This window comes from Piliocolobus tephrosceles, chromosome 2 (assembly GCF_002776525.5).
Source record: "Piliocolobus tephrosceles isolate RC106 chromosome 2, ASM277652v3, whole genome shotgun sequence".
Classification (NCBI taxonomy): Eukaryota; Metazoa; Chordata; class Mammalia; order Primates; family Cercopithecidae; genus Piliocolobus; species Piliocolobus tephrosceles.
In genome coordinates, this window is record NC_045435.1 from 87,203,465 (window position 1) to 87,218,429 (window position 14,965).

General features: G+C 48.7%; 1 protein-coding gene across 6 annotated transcripts in view; it reads left to right on the forward strand.

The window, feature by feature from the left end:
* Positions 1-12,175: 12,175 nt before the first annotated feature.
* USP4 (ubiquitin specific peptidase 4) overlaps positions 12,176-14,965 on the forward strand; it is a 72,223-nt gene continuing 69,433 nt past the window's right edge. For 5 of the 6 annotated variants that reach the window (XM_023231356.1, XM_023231357.1, XM_023231360.1 and 2 more), the window contains exon 1: positions 12,176-12,350. In XM_023231356.1, coding sequence (XP_023087124.1) covers positions 12,250-12,350 — 101 coding nt within the window. In that variant the 5' untranslated portion in view covers positions 12,176-12,249. Of the gene's footprint in view, positions 12,456-14,965 lie in introns of all 6 variants that reach the window. The other variant, XM_023231358.1, reaches the window with a different exon arrangement.

Below are 14,965 nucleotides of genomic sequence, written 5' to 3' on the forward strand. Positions count from 1 at the left end.
TTTTTTTTTTTTTTGAGAGGGAGTCTCGCTCTGTTGCCCAGGTTGGAATGCAGTGGCGCAATCTCAGCTCACTCCAACCTCTGTCTCCCGGGTTCAAGCAATTCTCCTGCCTCAGCCTCCTGAGTACCGGGGGCTACAGGCGCCCACCACAACACCCAGCTAATTTTTTTGTATTTTTAGTAGAGGCAGGGTTTTACCATGTTGGCCAGGCTGGTCTTGAACTCCCGATTTCAAATGATCCACCCACCTGGGCCTCCAAAAGTGCTTGGATGACAGGCGTGAGCAACCATCCCTGGCCAGTCCTTTCTAACTCTCTCTTCTCCAGGCAGTTTCAGAGTAAAGCCAGTTGGGACTTCACTATCTTCCCCCAACACACACAGACACACTCTCACACATACACATTCTTTTCATTCAACCATGCAACTGCTACTGCTCTGACGGGTACCCACCCCACCCCATTGTGAATCAGCAGCTCAAATGAACAAGTAAAAGACCAGAAATCACATTCAGCCTGTGAAGTCCTGGCTTTAAAAGCAGAAATGGCTACAGAGCATTGTTTGCACAGAAAACACATACAGCATTTAGGCCACTGACCTAGGTTCAGAAACTTCCATTTCAGCAGTTCTTGCAGAATGGCTGCTTTTGGGTTTTTTTTCAAACATTAAATCTGATAAAATTAGGTCAGGCATTTCTTGCACAATTAGCAGTTGATCAAATGACTTCCTTATTCTGACTCAATGTAGTCCTATAAACAACATTTAAAACAAGTTTATTTTCAGGCTCAGTGCAGTGGCTCACACCTATAATCCAAGCACTTTGAGAGGCTAAGGTGGGCAGATTGTTTGAGCTCAGGAGTTTGAGAACAGCCTGGGCAACATGGCGAAACACTGTTTCTACAAAAAAAATACTGGCCAGTCGCGGTGGCTCATGCTTGTAATCCCAGCACTTTGGGAGGCAAAGGCGGGTGGATCACGAGGTCAGGAGTCCAGCCAATATGGTGAAACCCCGTCTCTACTAAAAATACAAAAATTAGCTGGGCGTGGTGGCACATGCCTATAGTCCCAGCTGCTCTGGAGGCTGAGGCAGGAGAATCGTTTGAACCCGAGAGGTGGAGGTTGCAGTGAGCTGAGATTGCGCCACTGCACTCCAGCCTGGGTGATAGAGCAAGACTCTGTCTCAAAAAAAAAAAAAAAAGAGCCAAGGTTGGTGGCACATGACTGTGGTCCCAGTTACTTGGCAGCTGAGGTCAGAGGATTGCTTAAGCCCAGGAGGTCGAGGCTGCAGTGAACCATGATTGCACCACTGTACTCCAGCCAGGGAGACAGAGTGAGACCCTGTCTCAAAATAAATAACACAAGTTTATTTTCAGAAAAGCATTCCTGGCCTGATAAGTCTAATAAATCTCTTACATTTTAACTTTTGGATAAGATAGAGTAAAAAGCACTAGCTAAAGATTTCCCCAAGGGGCTAGGCATGGTTGCATGCACCTGTAGTCCCATCTACTCAGGAGGTTGAGGTGGGGGAATCACTTGAGCCCAGAGGGTCAAGGCTGCAGTAAACTGAGATTGTGCCACTTCACACCAGTCTGTGCAACTCCAGCCTGGGCTGTCTCAAAACAAACAAACAAACCCCTCCCAAAAAAACCAACCTGGCCAACAAGGTGAAACCTTGTCTCTACGAAAAAATACAAAAATTAGCCGAGTGTGAGGTAGGCGGATCATTTGAGGTCAGGAGTTTGAGACCAGCCTGGCCAACATAGTCAAACCCCATCTCTACTAAGAATACAAAAATAAGCTGGGCATGTTGGTGTGCTCCTGTAATCCCAGCTACTTGGGAGGCTGAGGTAGGAGAATTGTTTGAACCTGGGAGATGGAGGCTGCAGAAGCCAAAATTGTGCCACTGCACTCCAGCCTAGGCAACAGAGTGAGACTCCATCTCAAAAACAAAAACAAAATTAGCCGGGCATGGTGGCATGTGCCTGTAGTCCCAGCTACTTGGGAGGCTGAGGTGGGTGAATTTCTTGAACCCAGGAGGCGGGGGTTGCAGTGAGCTGAGATAGTGCCACTGCCCTCCAACCTGGGCGACAGAGAGAGACCCTGTCTCAAAAAACAAAAAAAAACAAAGCAAAACAAGAAAATTTCCCAAGAAAACACAGCATAGGTTTATAGAGAGCAGGCCATGATCCCTGTCAGAGTACTCTGAATTGACATGTTTTTGTTACTGTACTCATCAAGTAAGGGGAAGAGTATGCATTCACATACAGGTGTGACACACCTGGGCGGGCACTAAAATAAAGCCCAGCTCCAGCCAGCCACAGAAATTAATGGGTATCTGCCTCACATCAGACACTGACTGATTGGGAGCTGAGGGGGAAAAATGTCAGAAGTCCTTGGACAAGGAATGAGGTCTCATAGGCCTTGGCCCTGAAATGGTGTAATTCTCACTGCCTCTTAGTGAGGCTATGTACAGAGGCATTGCTGATCTCTACTCAACAGTCATTCCCAAGTCTTTCCTCCTGGCTGGCTGGCAGAATCTATTTTCCTGCTGTCAAGATAGGGGCAGGTGACCTAATTGGCTACAAAGAGATGCAGAGGCTCCTGGGAAAGCCCCCATGATCCCGGGGAACAGGAGAAGGGAATGTTCCTCTCTCTCTTCTCACTGGTGAGTGTTCTTGAGGGTACCCAGAGTTCTGGGAGCAAGGCAACCACGTTGGAGCTTTGAAGGCAAAGAACTAGAAGGCCTCAGAGAAACAAACTGATGTCTTTCAGCTTTGACCTTCCCAAGAACTCAACTCCAGACGTGTCATGTGAAAAAACAAGAACCACCAAATGGGTGGACCAATTGCTGCTGGGGATTCTGTTAGTCGTATCTAGAAGCATTGAGACTGACATGACATGACAGTGGTGTGTTGGGCAGGGGTACTAGGCAACTTGTTGCCCCTAACTGGCCGGCAGAATATTTTCCTAGCCAGCTTACCTGTTGTAAAGGTAAGGGCAGGTGACCTGATCTTGGCTGTGAAGAGACACAGAGGCTCCTGGGAGACCCACTCTTAGTGCCCCTCCCAGGGCCAGTGTAGTTGTGGCCCTCGAGACCAGTAGAGGAGACCATAAAGCAAGCCCACTTGATCCAAATTCCTAGAGCTCTAGCAGCATTCAGGAGCACGTGTAGCTTACCCTCAGTGGTGACCTATAGTTCTGAAGGCCACCTGGTTTCATGGGAGGCAAGTGAAGGGAATCTAAATCTCCCTGCAGCAGAATACCCCAGTCACCTTTGTCCCCAGCATGTGACTGTGTGTTTATGCATGTACCTGTGTGTGCATCTAAAGTCCTGGTTTCAGGCCGGGTGGCTCACGCGTGTAATCCCAGCACTTTGGGAGGTTGAGGCAGGTGGATTACCTGAGGTAAGGAGTTCAAGACCAGCTTGGCCAACATCCAACATGGCAAAACCACGTATCTTTTTCTTTTTCTCTTTTTTTTTTTGGAGTTTTGCTCTTGTTACCCAGGCTGGAGTGCACTGGCGTGATCTCAGCTCACTGCAACCTCCGCCTCCTGGGTTCAAGTGATTCTCCTGCCTCAGGCTCCCCAGTAGCTGGGATTACAGGCATCTCCCACCATGCCTGGCTAATTTTTTGTATTTTTAGTAGAGATGGAATTTCACCATGTTGGCCAGGCTGGTCTTAAACTCCTGACCTCAGGTGATCCAACTGCCTCGCCCTCCCAAAGTTAATAGGGTTACAGGTGTGAGCCACCACGCCTGGCCCAGTGAAACCACATCTCTACAAAAAATACAAAAAAAAAATTAGCTGTGTGTGGTGGCACGTGACTGTACTCCCAACTACTGGGGAGGCCGAGGCATGAGAATTGCTTGAACCCAGGAAGTGGAGGTTGCAGTGAGCCAAGATCACGCCACCGCACTCCAACCTGGGAGACAAAGTGAGACTCTGTCACACACACACATAAAATAGTAATAAAAAAAAGTCGGCTGCGTGGGGTGGCTCACACCTGTAATCCCAGCACTTTGGGAGGCCGAGGCAGGCAGATCATGAGGTCAGGAGATCGAGACCATCTTGGCTAACACGGTGAAACCCCATCTCTACTAAAAATAAAAATAAAAAAAAATTAGCTGGGCATGGTGGCGGGCACCTGTAGTCCCAGCTACTCAGGAGACTGAGGCAGGCAGGAGAATGGTGTGAACCCAGGAGGCAGAGCTTGCAGTGAGCCGAGATTGCGCCACTGCACTCTACCCTGGGAGACAGAGCAAGACTCTGTCTCAAAAATAAATAAATAAATACAAATAAGAAATAAAGTCCTGGTCTCCTGAGCATCCTTTATGGATGTCATCACACACCCCCAAAGGCCAAAGGGAATATTAAATATGCCTTTGCTTTCTACACTAGTTGCTTAAGTTTTCTTCCCAGAGAAGTATCTGCAAACATGACCCTTCATGTTCTTGTGACACTTTTTTTTTTGAGACAGAGTTTTACTCTATCACCCAGGCTGGAGTGCAGTGGCGCGATCTCGGCTCACTGCAAGCTCTGCCTCCCGAGTTCACACCATTCTCCTGCCTCAGCTTCCCAAGTAGCTGGTACTACAGGCGCCTGCCACCACATCTGGCTAATCTTTTTGTATTTTTAGTAGAGACAGGGTTTCACCATGCTAGCCAGGATGGTCTAGATCTTCTGACCTCATGATCTGTCCACCTCGGCCTCCCAAAGTCTGGGATTCCAGGCGTGAGCTACTGCACCCGGCCCTTGTGACACCTTTGTCTCACAGCATACAACACTGTATTACATATGTAACCATCCTCCATCCCTAACCACACTGTGAACCCCTGGAGGGTAGGGACCATGAGCACATAATACTCAAGTACTATTAGTCCAGTGAAGAAATGACTAATAGCTGGATAATTCTTTCTTTCATTTATGCAAGAAATGCCTACTGAGAATTTGCACTATGGAAAGGGCAAAGGATACATGCAAGTTAACATTAAATACTGGTTCATGGTTAAGACAGCGATGGTAATAGAATTACAGGAGGAAGACAAGACACTGGCGGCACCTGGGCCCAGGCTGCCACACCCTCTGCCCAAAGAGGGCTGGCCATCAATACAAGTGGCATAACAGAATGGAATCTGTCTATTGGCACAACTCCCCTGTATAAAAAAAGTGATCCCACTTCCTCTCTGTGAGACTTGTTCATTTTTTTTGCCTCTATTATCTTCCGCAATAACCTAATCCTTACATAACAGAGGTTAGAAATCACTGAGAAGACATTTAATTCTTCTAAAGCATACTTCTAGAGTCTTTTTCTTTTCACAGTCCCCTGGGCGGGTTAAGGAGGCACAGGTGAGAAGGAACCAAAAATATTTCTCCCCTGCTGCCACCTCCGATGAAAGTATGTCTAATACTTGTGAATACTGCCATGTGTGCTCTGTTAGTGCTGGTCAAGTGTGGACCAAGAATAACTTGGGAGAGCCAAGTCCTGTCATGTGTAAAGAAAACTGTGGTAGTAGCTAAGACAAAAACTTTATGATTTGGAATAAAATAAAGCTTAAAGGCCAGGCGCGGTGGTTCAAGCCTGTAATCTCAGCACTTTGGGAGGCCGAGGCGGGTGGATCACCTGACGTCAGGAGTTCAGGAACAGCCTGGCCAACATGGTGAAACCCCGTTTCTACTAAAAATACAAAAATCAGCCAGGCGCAGTAGCGGGTGCCTGTAATACCAGCTACTAGGGAGGCTGAGGCAGGAGAATCCCTTGAACCCAGGAGGTAGAGGTGGCAGTGAGCCGAGATCGCACCACTGCATTCCAGGCTGAGCGACAGAGTAAGATCTTGTCTCAAAAAAAAGAAAAAAAAAAGCTTAAAGTTCACACACCCAGACATTATTCACCTTTTTTTTTTTTTTTTTGAGACAGAGTTTCGCTCTTGTTGCCCAGGCTGAAGTGCAGTGCAGTGGCGCGATCTTGGCTCACCGCAACTTCTGCCTCCTGGGTTCAAGCGATTCTCCTGTCTCAGCCTCCCAAGTAGGTGGGACTATAGGAATGCACCACCATGCCCAGTTAATTTTGTATTTTCAATAGAGACTGGGTTTTACCATGTTGGTCAGGCTGGTCTCAAAACCCTGACCTCAGGTGAACCACCTGCCTTGGCCTCCCAAAGTGCTGGGATTATATGCTGAGCCACTGTGCGTGGCCCAACATTATGAATCTTTAATTAGACATCACAGTCCAAGATCAACCAGTATGTGACCAATAAGCCAGGTTTTCCTCTAGTTCCCTTCCTGATTTTTCTTCTGTTCTTGTGGCCCAAGGGCCTCTGGTAATGGATGGATTGTCCACTTCTGGGATCTTGGTGTCCTACCGGGCCTACGGGTCTCTCTAGGATAAAGTGGCTCAACATAGAACACAGCCCTGGGGCCAAGGTATCTCCTGAGCTAATTCAGTCACTCTTGTCATCTCCTCCCGGGTCCCTAGGTCACTACCACAACAGGAACACGGAGGCAGATGTTCATTCTTTCCAGTTCTCTTTTTTATTTTTGAGACAGGATCTTGCTCTGTCACCCAGGCTGGAATGCAGTGGCACAATCATAGGATCACAGCTCTCTGCAACTTTAAACTCCTGGGCTAAAAAGATCCTCCCGCCTTGGCCTACTTAATAGCTGGGATTACAGGTGCAGGTCACCATGCCAGGCTAATTGTTTTATTTTAATTTTAAAATTTTTAATTTTTTTTCCCTTTCTTTGAGATGAAGTTTTGCTCTTGTTGCCCAGGCTAGAGGGCTGTGGCATGATCTTGGCTCACTGCAACCTCCACCTTCTGGGTTCAAGTGATTCTCTTGCCTCAGTCTCCCAAGTAGCTAGGATTACAGGCGAGCACCACCATGCCTGGCTAATTTCTGTGGTTTTAGTAGAGACTGGGTTTCACTAGGTTGGCCAGGTTGGTCTCAAATTCCTGACCTCAAGTGACCCACCCGCCTCAGCCTACCTAAGTGCTGGGATTGCGGGCGTGAGCCACCATGCCTGGCCCCGTTTTTTTTTGCCTCCCAAGTAGGTGAGACTACAGAGTGAGATTCTGTCTCAAAAAACAAAACAAAACAAAACAAAAGCGGCTCAGCGCAGTGGCTCACATGTGTAATCTCAACACTTTGGGAGGAAGAAGTGGACAGAGCGCTTGAGTCCTGGGGGGCAGGGAAGAAGCTGCAGTGAGCCAAGATTGTGCCACTCCACTCCAGCGGGGTGACAGAATGAGACCCTGTCTCAAAAACAAACAAACAGGCCGGGCGCAGTGGCTCAAGCCTGTAATGCCAGAACTTTGGGAGGCCGAGATGGGCGGATCACGAGGTCAGGAGATCGAGACCATCCTGGCTAACACGGAAACCCTGTCTCTACTAAAAAATACACAAAACTAGCCGGGCGAGGTGGCGGGCGCCTGTAGTCCCAGCTACTTGGGAGGCTGAGGCAGGAGAATGGCGTAAACCTGGGAGGCGGAGCTTGCAGTGAGCTGAGATCCGGCCACTGCACTCCAGCCTGGGAGACAGAGCGAGACTCCGTCTCAAAAAAAAAAAAAAAAAAAAACAAACCACCATTTATTTGTTTATTTATTTATTGAGACAGAGTTTTGCTCTTGTTGCCCAGGCTGGTATGCAATGGCATTATCCTGGCTCACCACAACCTCTGGCTCACCGCAACCTTTGCCTCCCATGTTCCAGTGATTCTCCTGCCTCAGCCTTCTGAGTAGCTGGGATTACAGGCACATGCCACCACACCTAGCTAATTTTTGTATTTTTAGTAGAGATGGGGTTTCACATGTTGGTCAGGCTGGTCTCAATCTCCTGACCTCGTGATCCACCTGCCTTGGCCTCTTAAAGTGCTGGGATTACAGGCATGAGCCACCGTGCCTGGCCACCCCCACCATTTAAATCAAATGTTTACAAGCTAACAAAGTTTAAAGACTTTGTAAATAATGGTGACCTTGCAGTCTGGGCACAGTGGCCCCTGACTGGAATCCTAGCACTTGGGAGGCCAAGGAGGGAGGATCACTTGAGGCCAGGAGTTCAAGACCAGCCTGGGCAGCATGGTGAAACCCCATCTATACTAAAAATACAAAAATTAGCTAGGCATGGTGATGCAGACCGGTAGTCCCAGCTATTTGGGAGGTTGAGGTAGGAGGATCACTTGAGCCCAATAGGTCGAGGCTGCAAGTGAGCTGTGATTACACCACACACACACACACACACAAAAGTGACCTTCTAACTATGGCTTTCACTTTATTCTTCACATTTCAACTACCAGCACTTTGTAATCTTTTATTTATTTTTTTCCATGCAAATACCCAGATATCAAGAAGAATATTTTGCAATCCTAATATTAATTTTTAAGGAACTACCAATAATTAATGCGCTATTTTTATAACTATATATATATAGAGAGAGAGAGACAGAGTCTTGCTGTGTCGCCTGGGCTGGAGTGCAGTGGCCGGATCTCAGCTCACTGCAAGCTCCGCCTCCCGGGTTCACGCCATTCTCCTGCCTCAGCCTCCCGAGTAGCTGGGACTACAGGCACCCACCACCTCGCCCGGCTAGTTTTTTGTATTTTTTTAGTAGAGACGGGGTTTCACCGTGTTAGCCAGGATGGTCTCGATCTCCTGACCTCGTGATCCGCCCGTCTCGGCCTCCCAAAGTGCTGGGATTACAGGCTTGAGCCACCGCGCCCGGCCTTTTATAGCTATTAAAAGCACTAAATTCCTGACTTAAAAACATTTTCCAAATTTTTCATTTTTATAATTAGGCTTTGTCCCCTTTTCTAGTAGTGCTGAGGACTTGTCCTACTTGTCCTCCTTAAGACTGCCATAAATGGTATAGGAGAAACTGCTAAAAAAAGAAGAGGGAAGCAGACACCCTGAAATGTAGATTCTGAACCGATGTCAGTAACCAACTTTTTTTTTGTTTTTGAGATAGAGTCTCACTCTGTCACCCAGCCTGGAGTGCAGTAGTGCGATCTTGACTCACTGCTACCTCCATCTCCTGGGTTCAAGTGATTCTCCTACCTCAGCCTCCTGAGTAGCTGGGATTACAGGCGCCCACCACCATGCCCAGCTAATTTTTGCATTTTTAGTAAAGACAGGGTTTCACCACATTGGCCAAGCTGGTCTCGAACTCCTGACTTCAGGTGATCTGCCTGCCTCGGCCTTCCAAAGCTAAAGTGCTGGGATTACAGGCCTGAGCCACTGTGCCCAGCCCCAACTTTCTTTTTCCATAAATAACAGGACTAAAGGTAGTGTTTCTTTTTTGGTAACATTTGTAAGAGTTTCAGCTGAGCACGGTGGCGCACACCTTTAATCCCAACACTTTGGGAGGCTGAGGCTGGTGGATCATGAGGTCAGGAGTTTAAGACCAGCCTGCCCAAGATGGTGAAACCCTATCTCTACTAAAAATACAAAAATTAGCCAGGTGTAGTGGTGCACGCCTGTAATTCTAGGTACTCAGGAGGCTGAGGCAGGAGAATCACTTGATCCAGGGAGGCAGAGGTTGCAGTGAGCTCGGATTGCCCCACTGCACTCCAGCCTGGGGGACTGAGCGAGACTCTGTCTCAGAAAAAACAACAAAACGAAACAAAACAAAACAAAAGAGTTTCAAAGAACTTTCATAGAAGGGGACTTGTTAGGGTTGGCTCTGCAGATGTAGAATCATCATGTGGTGGTAACTCTTATCTACAGGGGATTAATTGCTGTGTGGTTATTTGAGGCAGTTTTAATTTCACATTTAATTTACTTTCCCCTACGAATCTACCCAACTGCCAAGAGGCCTTTCTTATCAGATGGTGTGTGATGGATGTCCCAGGGAGTGCAAATTAATTTCAGTTGGCCAAACACAATATAAAAATAGTAAATCTGTTCAAATGACCTACCATATTTTCACTGGGCCAGTTCCCCTTCCTTCACCCCTGACACAAAACATTGCTCATCTTTTCAACAGGAATAGGGTAGAAAAATAAGAATAATAAAATAAAATAGACATGGCTCATCTGTTTCTCCTCTTCTCCCTCACAGCCACCTCCATAGTGAGAGGGTCCTAATGGTTCTGTGTCTAAGTTACACCATCGTGGGCGTGAAGCACCCTCAGTCATTTTGTCTCTGCTCCAAAACTTCCTACAATGCCTGCCTGCCTTTTAAGGCAGGATATATGGTCTGTCCGGCCTCCTTTCTAGCTTTAGATCCCCTTAGGTTGTAGTAGTGTTGTAGTGCCTGGCTCAACTGGCCTAATCCCCACTCTCTGATCCTGTCCTGCCTGTTCCAGAAATTCTCTTCTGGTCCCTTGAGTCTCCCCTCCTGTAACATGCATCCTTATCTTTATTATGCCAGCATTTTTTTTCAATACCACACTCAAATGTTACTCAAGTCAAAGGTTTCCTATGAGAGCGGGGGTTGTGCCTGGCGTTCTAAAGCCTTTGGTTCACACCCTTTTGTTTTTTTTTTTAGAGGGGGTCTCGCTCTGTCGCCCAGGCTGGAGTACAGTGGCGCAATCTTGGCTCACTGCAACCCCCGCCTCCTGGGTTCAAGCAATTCTTCTGCCTCAGCCTCCCGAGTAGCTGAGACTATAGACATGTGCCACCACGCCTGGCTAATTTTTTTTTTTCTATTTTTGGTAGAGACAGGGTTTCACCATATTAGCCATGCTGGTCTCGAACTCCTAACCTCGTGATCTGCCCACCTTGGCCTCCCAAAGTCCTGGGATTACAAGCATGAACTACCGTGCCGGGCGCCCAGCATTTTTTTTTAGACGACATTTTGGTCTCCATGTTGGTCAGGCTGGTCTCGAACTCCCGACCTCAGGTGATCCACCTGCCTCGGCCTCCCAAAGTGCTGGGATTACAGGCATGAGCCACCGCGCCTAGCCGGTTCACACCCCTTACTTGTATTTACATTTTTTTTGAGACAGGGTCTCACTTTGCCGTCCAGTCTCGAGAGTAGTGGCACCATCTTGACTCACTGCAACTTCCACCTCCCGGGCTCAAGGGATCCTCCTACCTCAGCCTCCCGAGTACCTGGGACCACAGATGCGCGCCACCTCCCGGCTAATTTTTGTAGAGGCAGGATTTCGCCATGTTGCCGAGGCTGGTCTCTAACTCCTGGGCTAAAGCTATCCTCCCGCCTCAGCCTTCCAAAGTGCTGGGACGACACGCTTGAACCTCCGCACCTGGCCTGGTTCACACCCTTTAATTGCACTTACCACATACTGCTAGGCATTGAGGTTATTTCTGAAACATCTCTACTCTTCCACTAGATTCTATGAGGGCAGGAACTAGGTCTTATTTTTCTCTGAGGACAAGAACTGTTAGACAAGTGTATGGAGACTCATCTAGGCCTGACTTCCTCTTTCCTCTGGGTTTATTTCTCCCTCCAGGAGGAGGGTTGTGTGTCTGTGTGAGCCGGGCGACTGGAAAACACTGAATTTCAGGACGTTGTATCTTGTTCCAGGAACTAAGTACATGCCTGGGTAACTAATGTGGAGTACCTCCCCTTCCCCTGTTGCTATCGCCCCTCTGTGGCTGCTTGGCAAGTAGCTCAGTGTGAAGAGCTCACGGAATTCTCCGGTAGGCCAGGTGGCTCTGGCGTCCAGATTGTTTAAGGCGACTGTTAATGACTACAGCACACCGTTCAGTCTTGGTCCCAAGGCGCTAATGCAGGTGGTACTTCCCGAAATCCGTGTAGGGCCGCTGGAGCAGGAGCCCGGATCCCACGTTTGGGCAGCTGACTCGCCTAAGGCCTCCAGCTGAAAGCGGAATGGCAGGGGTGAGAATGAACAGACCTAACTATGGGGCTTCTCGCACCTGGCCTGCATTTATTTAGGACCAGGATAACCTCGAAGGCCGGGCTGGGGTGCCCAATGGGTCGGTCGTGGGCTTGCTGTCTGACTCCCTGAGATCGGCGGGCTGAACAGAGCTTCCGAGTGTAGCGCCATCCTGAGCAGAGGAAGGGGCGCCCGACGGCCGCGTAGCGGGCGGCAGGGCGGGAGGAAGTAGCAGCTGCTGCTCCCCGCCCACCCCTCTCGCATCTGCCTTTTCGCTCCACTGTTTGCGGGTGAGCGAGGTGGCGCGAGACGGGAGGGGATAAAAGACTGCGGCTGCAGGAGCCGAAGGCCGCGGCACGAGGTGGGGCAGGGGCGGGCACACGAGCGTGCGTGCGTGGGCGCGGTCTATAGCACGCCGCGCGCGGGGCGGATGTCCGGGCCGGCTGGGCCGGGGCCGCGGACGAGATGGCGGAAGGTGGAGGCCGCCGTGAGCGACCGGATGCAGAGACTCAGAAGTCGGAGCTTGGAGCCTTAATGAGGACCACACTCCAACGCGGGGCGCAGTGGTGAGCACCCGGCTCACTCTTCCTCTGTGCAGAACCAGGGGCCGAGTGTCTGATCCTTAGGCCAGCCCCCGTTTTCTCGGCTACAGTAGGGGCTGGGCGGGGATGGTATGTAGTGACCCTGGAAGAGTAGCCTGACACCTGCCCCTCGGGAGAACTCCAGGATCAGCTCTGGAAAGCGCAGGCGGGGCCTGAGGGTCGCCTCGGCTCATTTGGAGCCCCAGTGGGTGGGCCCGGCGGGGGCCAGGGGGATGGATGTGGAGAAGGGGAATGTTGGCGGGGACCCTGAGGGTGGGGAAAGCCCTTTACCATGAGGACTCGCCGTGTGACCTTGGGCGAAGGTGTCACAGACCTGGATTCCTCACTGTTAAAACCAGGATAGCAATATTTGGCTCTCCGCCCTCAGTGGGTTGAGGCGAAAATCAGAAGTACTTTGTAACTTGTAAACTGCCAACAGATGTCAAGGTCAGAAGCTGAACAAATGTCTGAGAGCCCCAGATTATTTTGGTAGCAAGTGTCAAAAATATTTGTGGCAGCAGTATCTCGGAGTGGGAGAGGGGGATAGTCTAGGTCCTGGAGCTAGAGAGAAGATGAAGAGTCCAGAATTTAGAAGACCCAGGCTGAGTTATTAGGCATCTTAACAGATTGTTTGGTAGAGGGGACAATACTTTGTACTACTGGAGAGATTCCTGGGTGGTATTATTGTGTAGGAGCAGAAAAACTAAGGCTAGACTTTGCATTTAGTATGATTGAGTGTTACCCATCTTGTTTTTTTGTTTGTTTTTTTTTTGAGACAGAGTTTCACTCTTGTTGCCCAAGCTGGAGTGCAGTGGCGCGATCTCAGCTCACGGCAACTTCCACCTCCTGGGTTCAAGCGATTCTCCTGCCTCAGCCTCCCGAGTAGCTGGGATTACAGGCTCAGGCCACCATGCCCAGCTAATTTTTTGTAATTTTAGTAGAGACCGGGTTTCACCATGGTGGGCAGGCTGGTCTCGAACTCCTGACCTTGTGATCCAGCCGCCTCTGCCTCCCATTACAGGTGGGAGCCACCGTGCCCGGCCCGAGTGTTACCCATCTTTAAGAAACCATTGTGGTGATGACCTACAGAGGAATTGAGCGGGAGAATAGAAAAATTGGGGTTATGAGGAGTACAGATAACAGCTTATGTATTCACCTTGAGCTAGCTAGTTTGTGAAAGGCAGAGTAAACAGGTACTTTTTTTGTGGGTTTTTTTTTTTTTTTTTGAGGAATTTCGCTCTTGTGGCCCAGGCTGGAGTGCAATGGCATGATCTCGGCTCACAGCAACCTCCGCCTCCCGGGTTCAAGTGATTCTCCTGCCTCAGCCTCCCCAGTAGCTAGGATTACAGGCATGCGCCACCATGCCCGGCTAATTTTTTTTTGTATTTTTAGTAGAGACAGGGTTTCTCCGTTTTGGTCAGGCTTGTCTCGAACTCCCGACCTCAAGTGATTCACCCGCCTTGGCCTCCCAAAATGCTGGGATTACAGGCGGGAGCTACCACGCCCGGCCTAGCAGAGGTACTTCTCAAGTTAACCTGTATAGGACTCATAAAGAATACTCAGCAGAAGCAGAGGAAGTTTAAGATAGACTAAAATCATACAGTAAAATTGTATGGAAGGTATTGCTCAAGGGATTTGGAAGAAAAATAGCATTTTCAAGATGGATGTGTTTATGGATCCTTGTGACCTCTGGGAAGTTGCCTGACCTCCTCTCACATTTGTTGGTTATACAATTTTAAGGATGCACCAATATAATTGTTGATGCTTTGTTGCTTCACAGAGATTCTGTTTTAATTGTAAAACAGCATAGTGATACCTTTTTTTTTTTTTTTTTTTGAGATGGAGTCTCTCTGTGTTGCCAGGCTGGAGGAGTGCAGTGGCGTGATCTCAGCTCACTGCAATCTCTGCCTTCCGGGTTCAAGCAATTCTCCTGCTTCAGCCTCCCTGGTAACTGGGATTATAGGCACGCACCACCACGCCCAGCTAATTTTTGTGTTTTTAGTAGAGACGGGGTTTCACCATGTTGGCCAGGATGGTCTTGATTTCCTGACCTCGTGATCCACCTGCCTCGGCCTCCCAAAGTGTTGGGATTACAGACGTGAGCCACCTCTCCCAGCCAGCATAGTGATACTTTAAAAATATAAATAGGTCTGGCACAGTGTCTCATGTCTGTAATCCCAGCACTTTGGGAGGCTGAGGCAGGAGGATCACTTGAGGCCAGGAGTTCAAGATCAGCCTGGGCAACATAGCAAGACCTAGCCTCTACAAAATAAAAATAAAAAAATAAATTAGCCAGTCATGGTGGTATGTGCCTATAGTCATAGCTACTCAGAGGCTGAGGCAGGAAGATCACTGGAGCCCAGGAATTTGAGGCTACAGAGAGCTATGATTGTGCCACTGCACTCTAGCCTGGGTGACCCTCTCTCTAAGGAAATAAATAGATAAATAAAATACCACATTTGCTTACATTTACGTAAAACAGTGGTAAGTTGAATATGAAGCACAACTTAATGCTTTTTGACAAGATGAACATACCTAAGCGCTATTATATGTACATGTGTATGCGTATATATATATATATATATTTTTTTTTTTTTTTT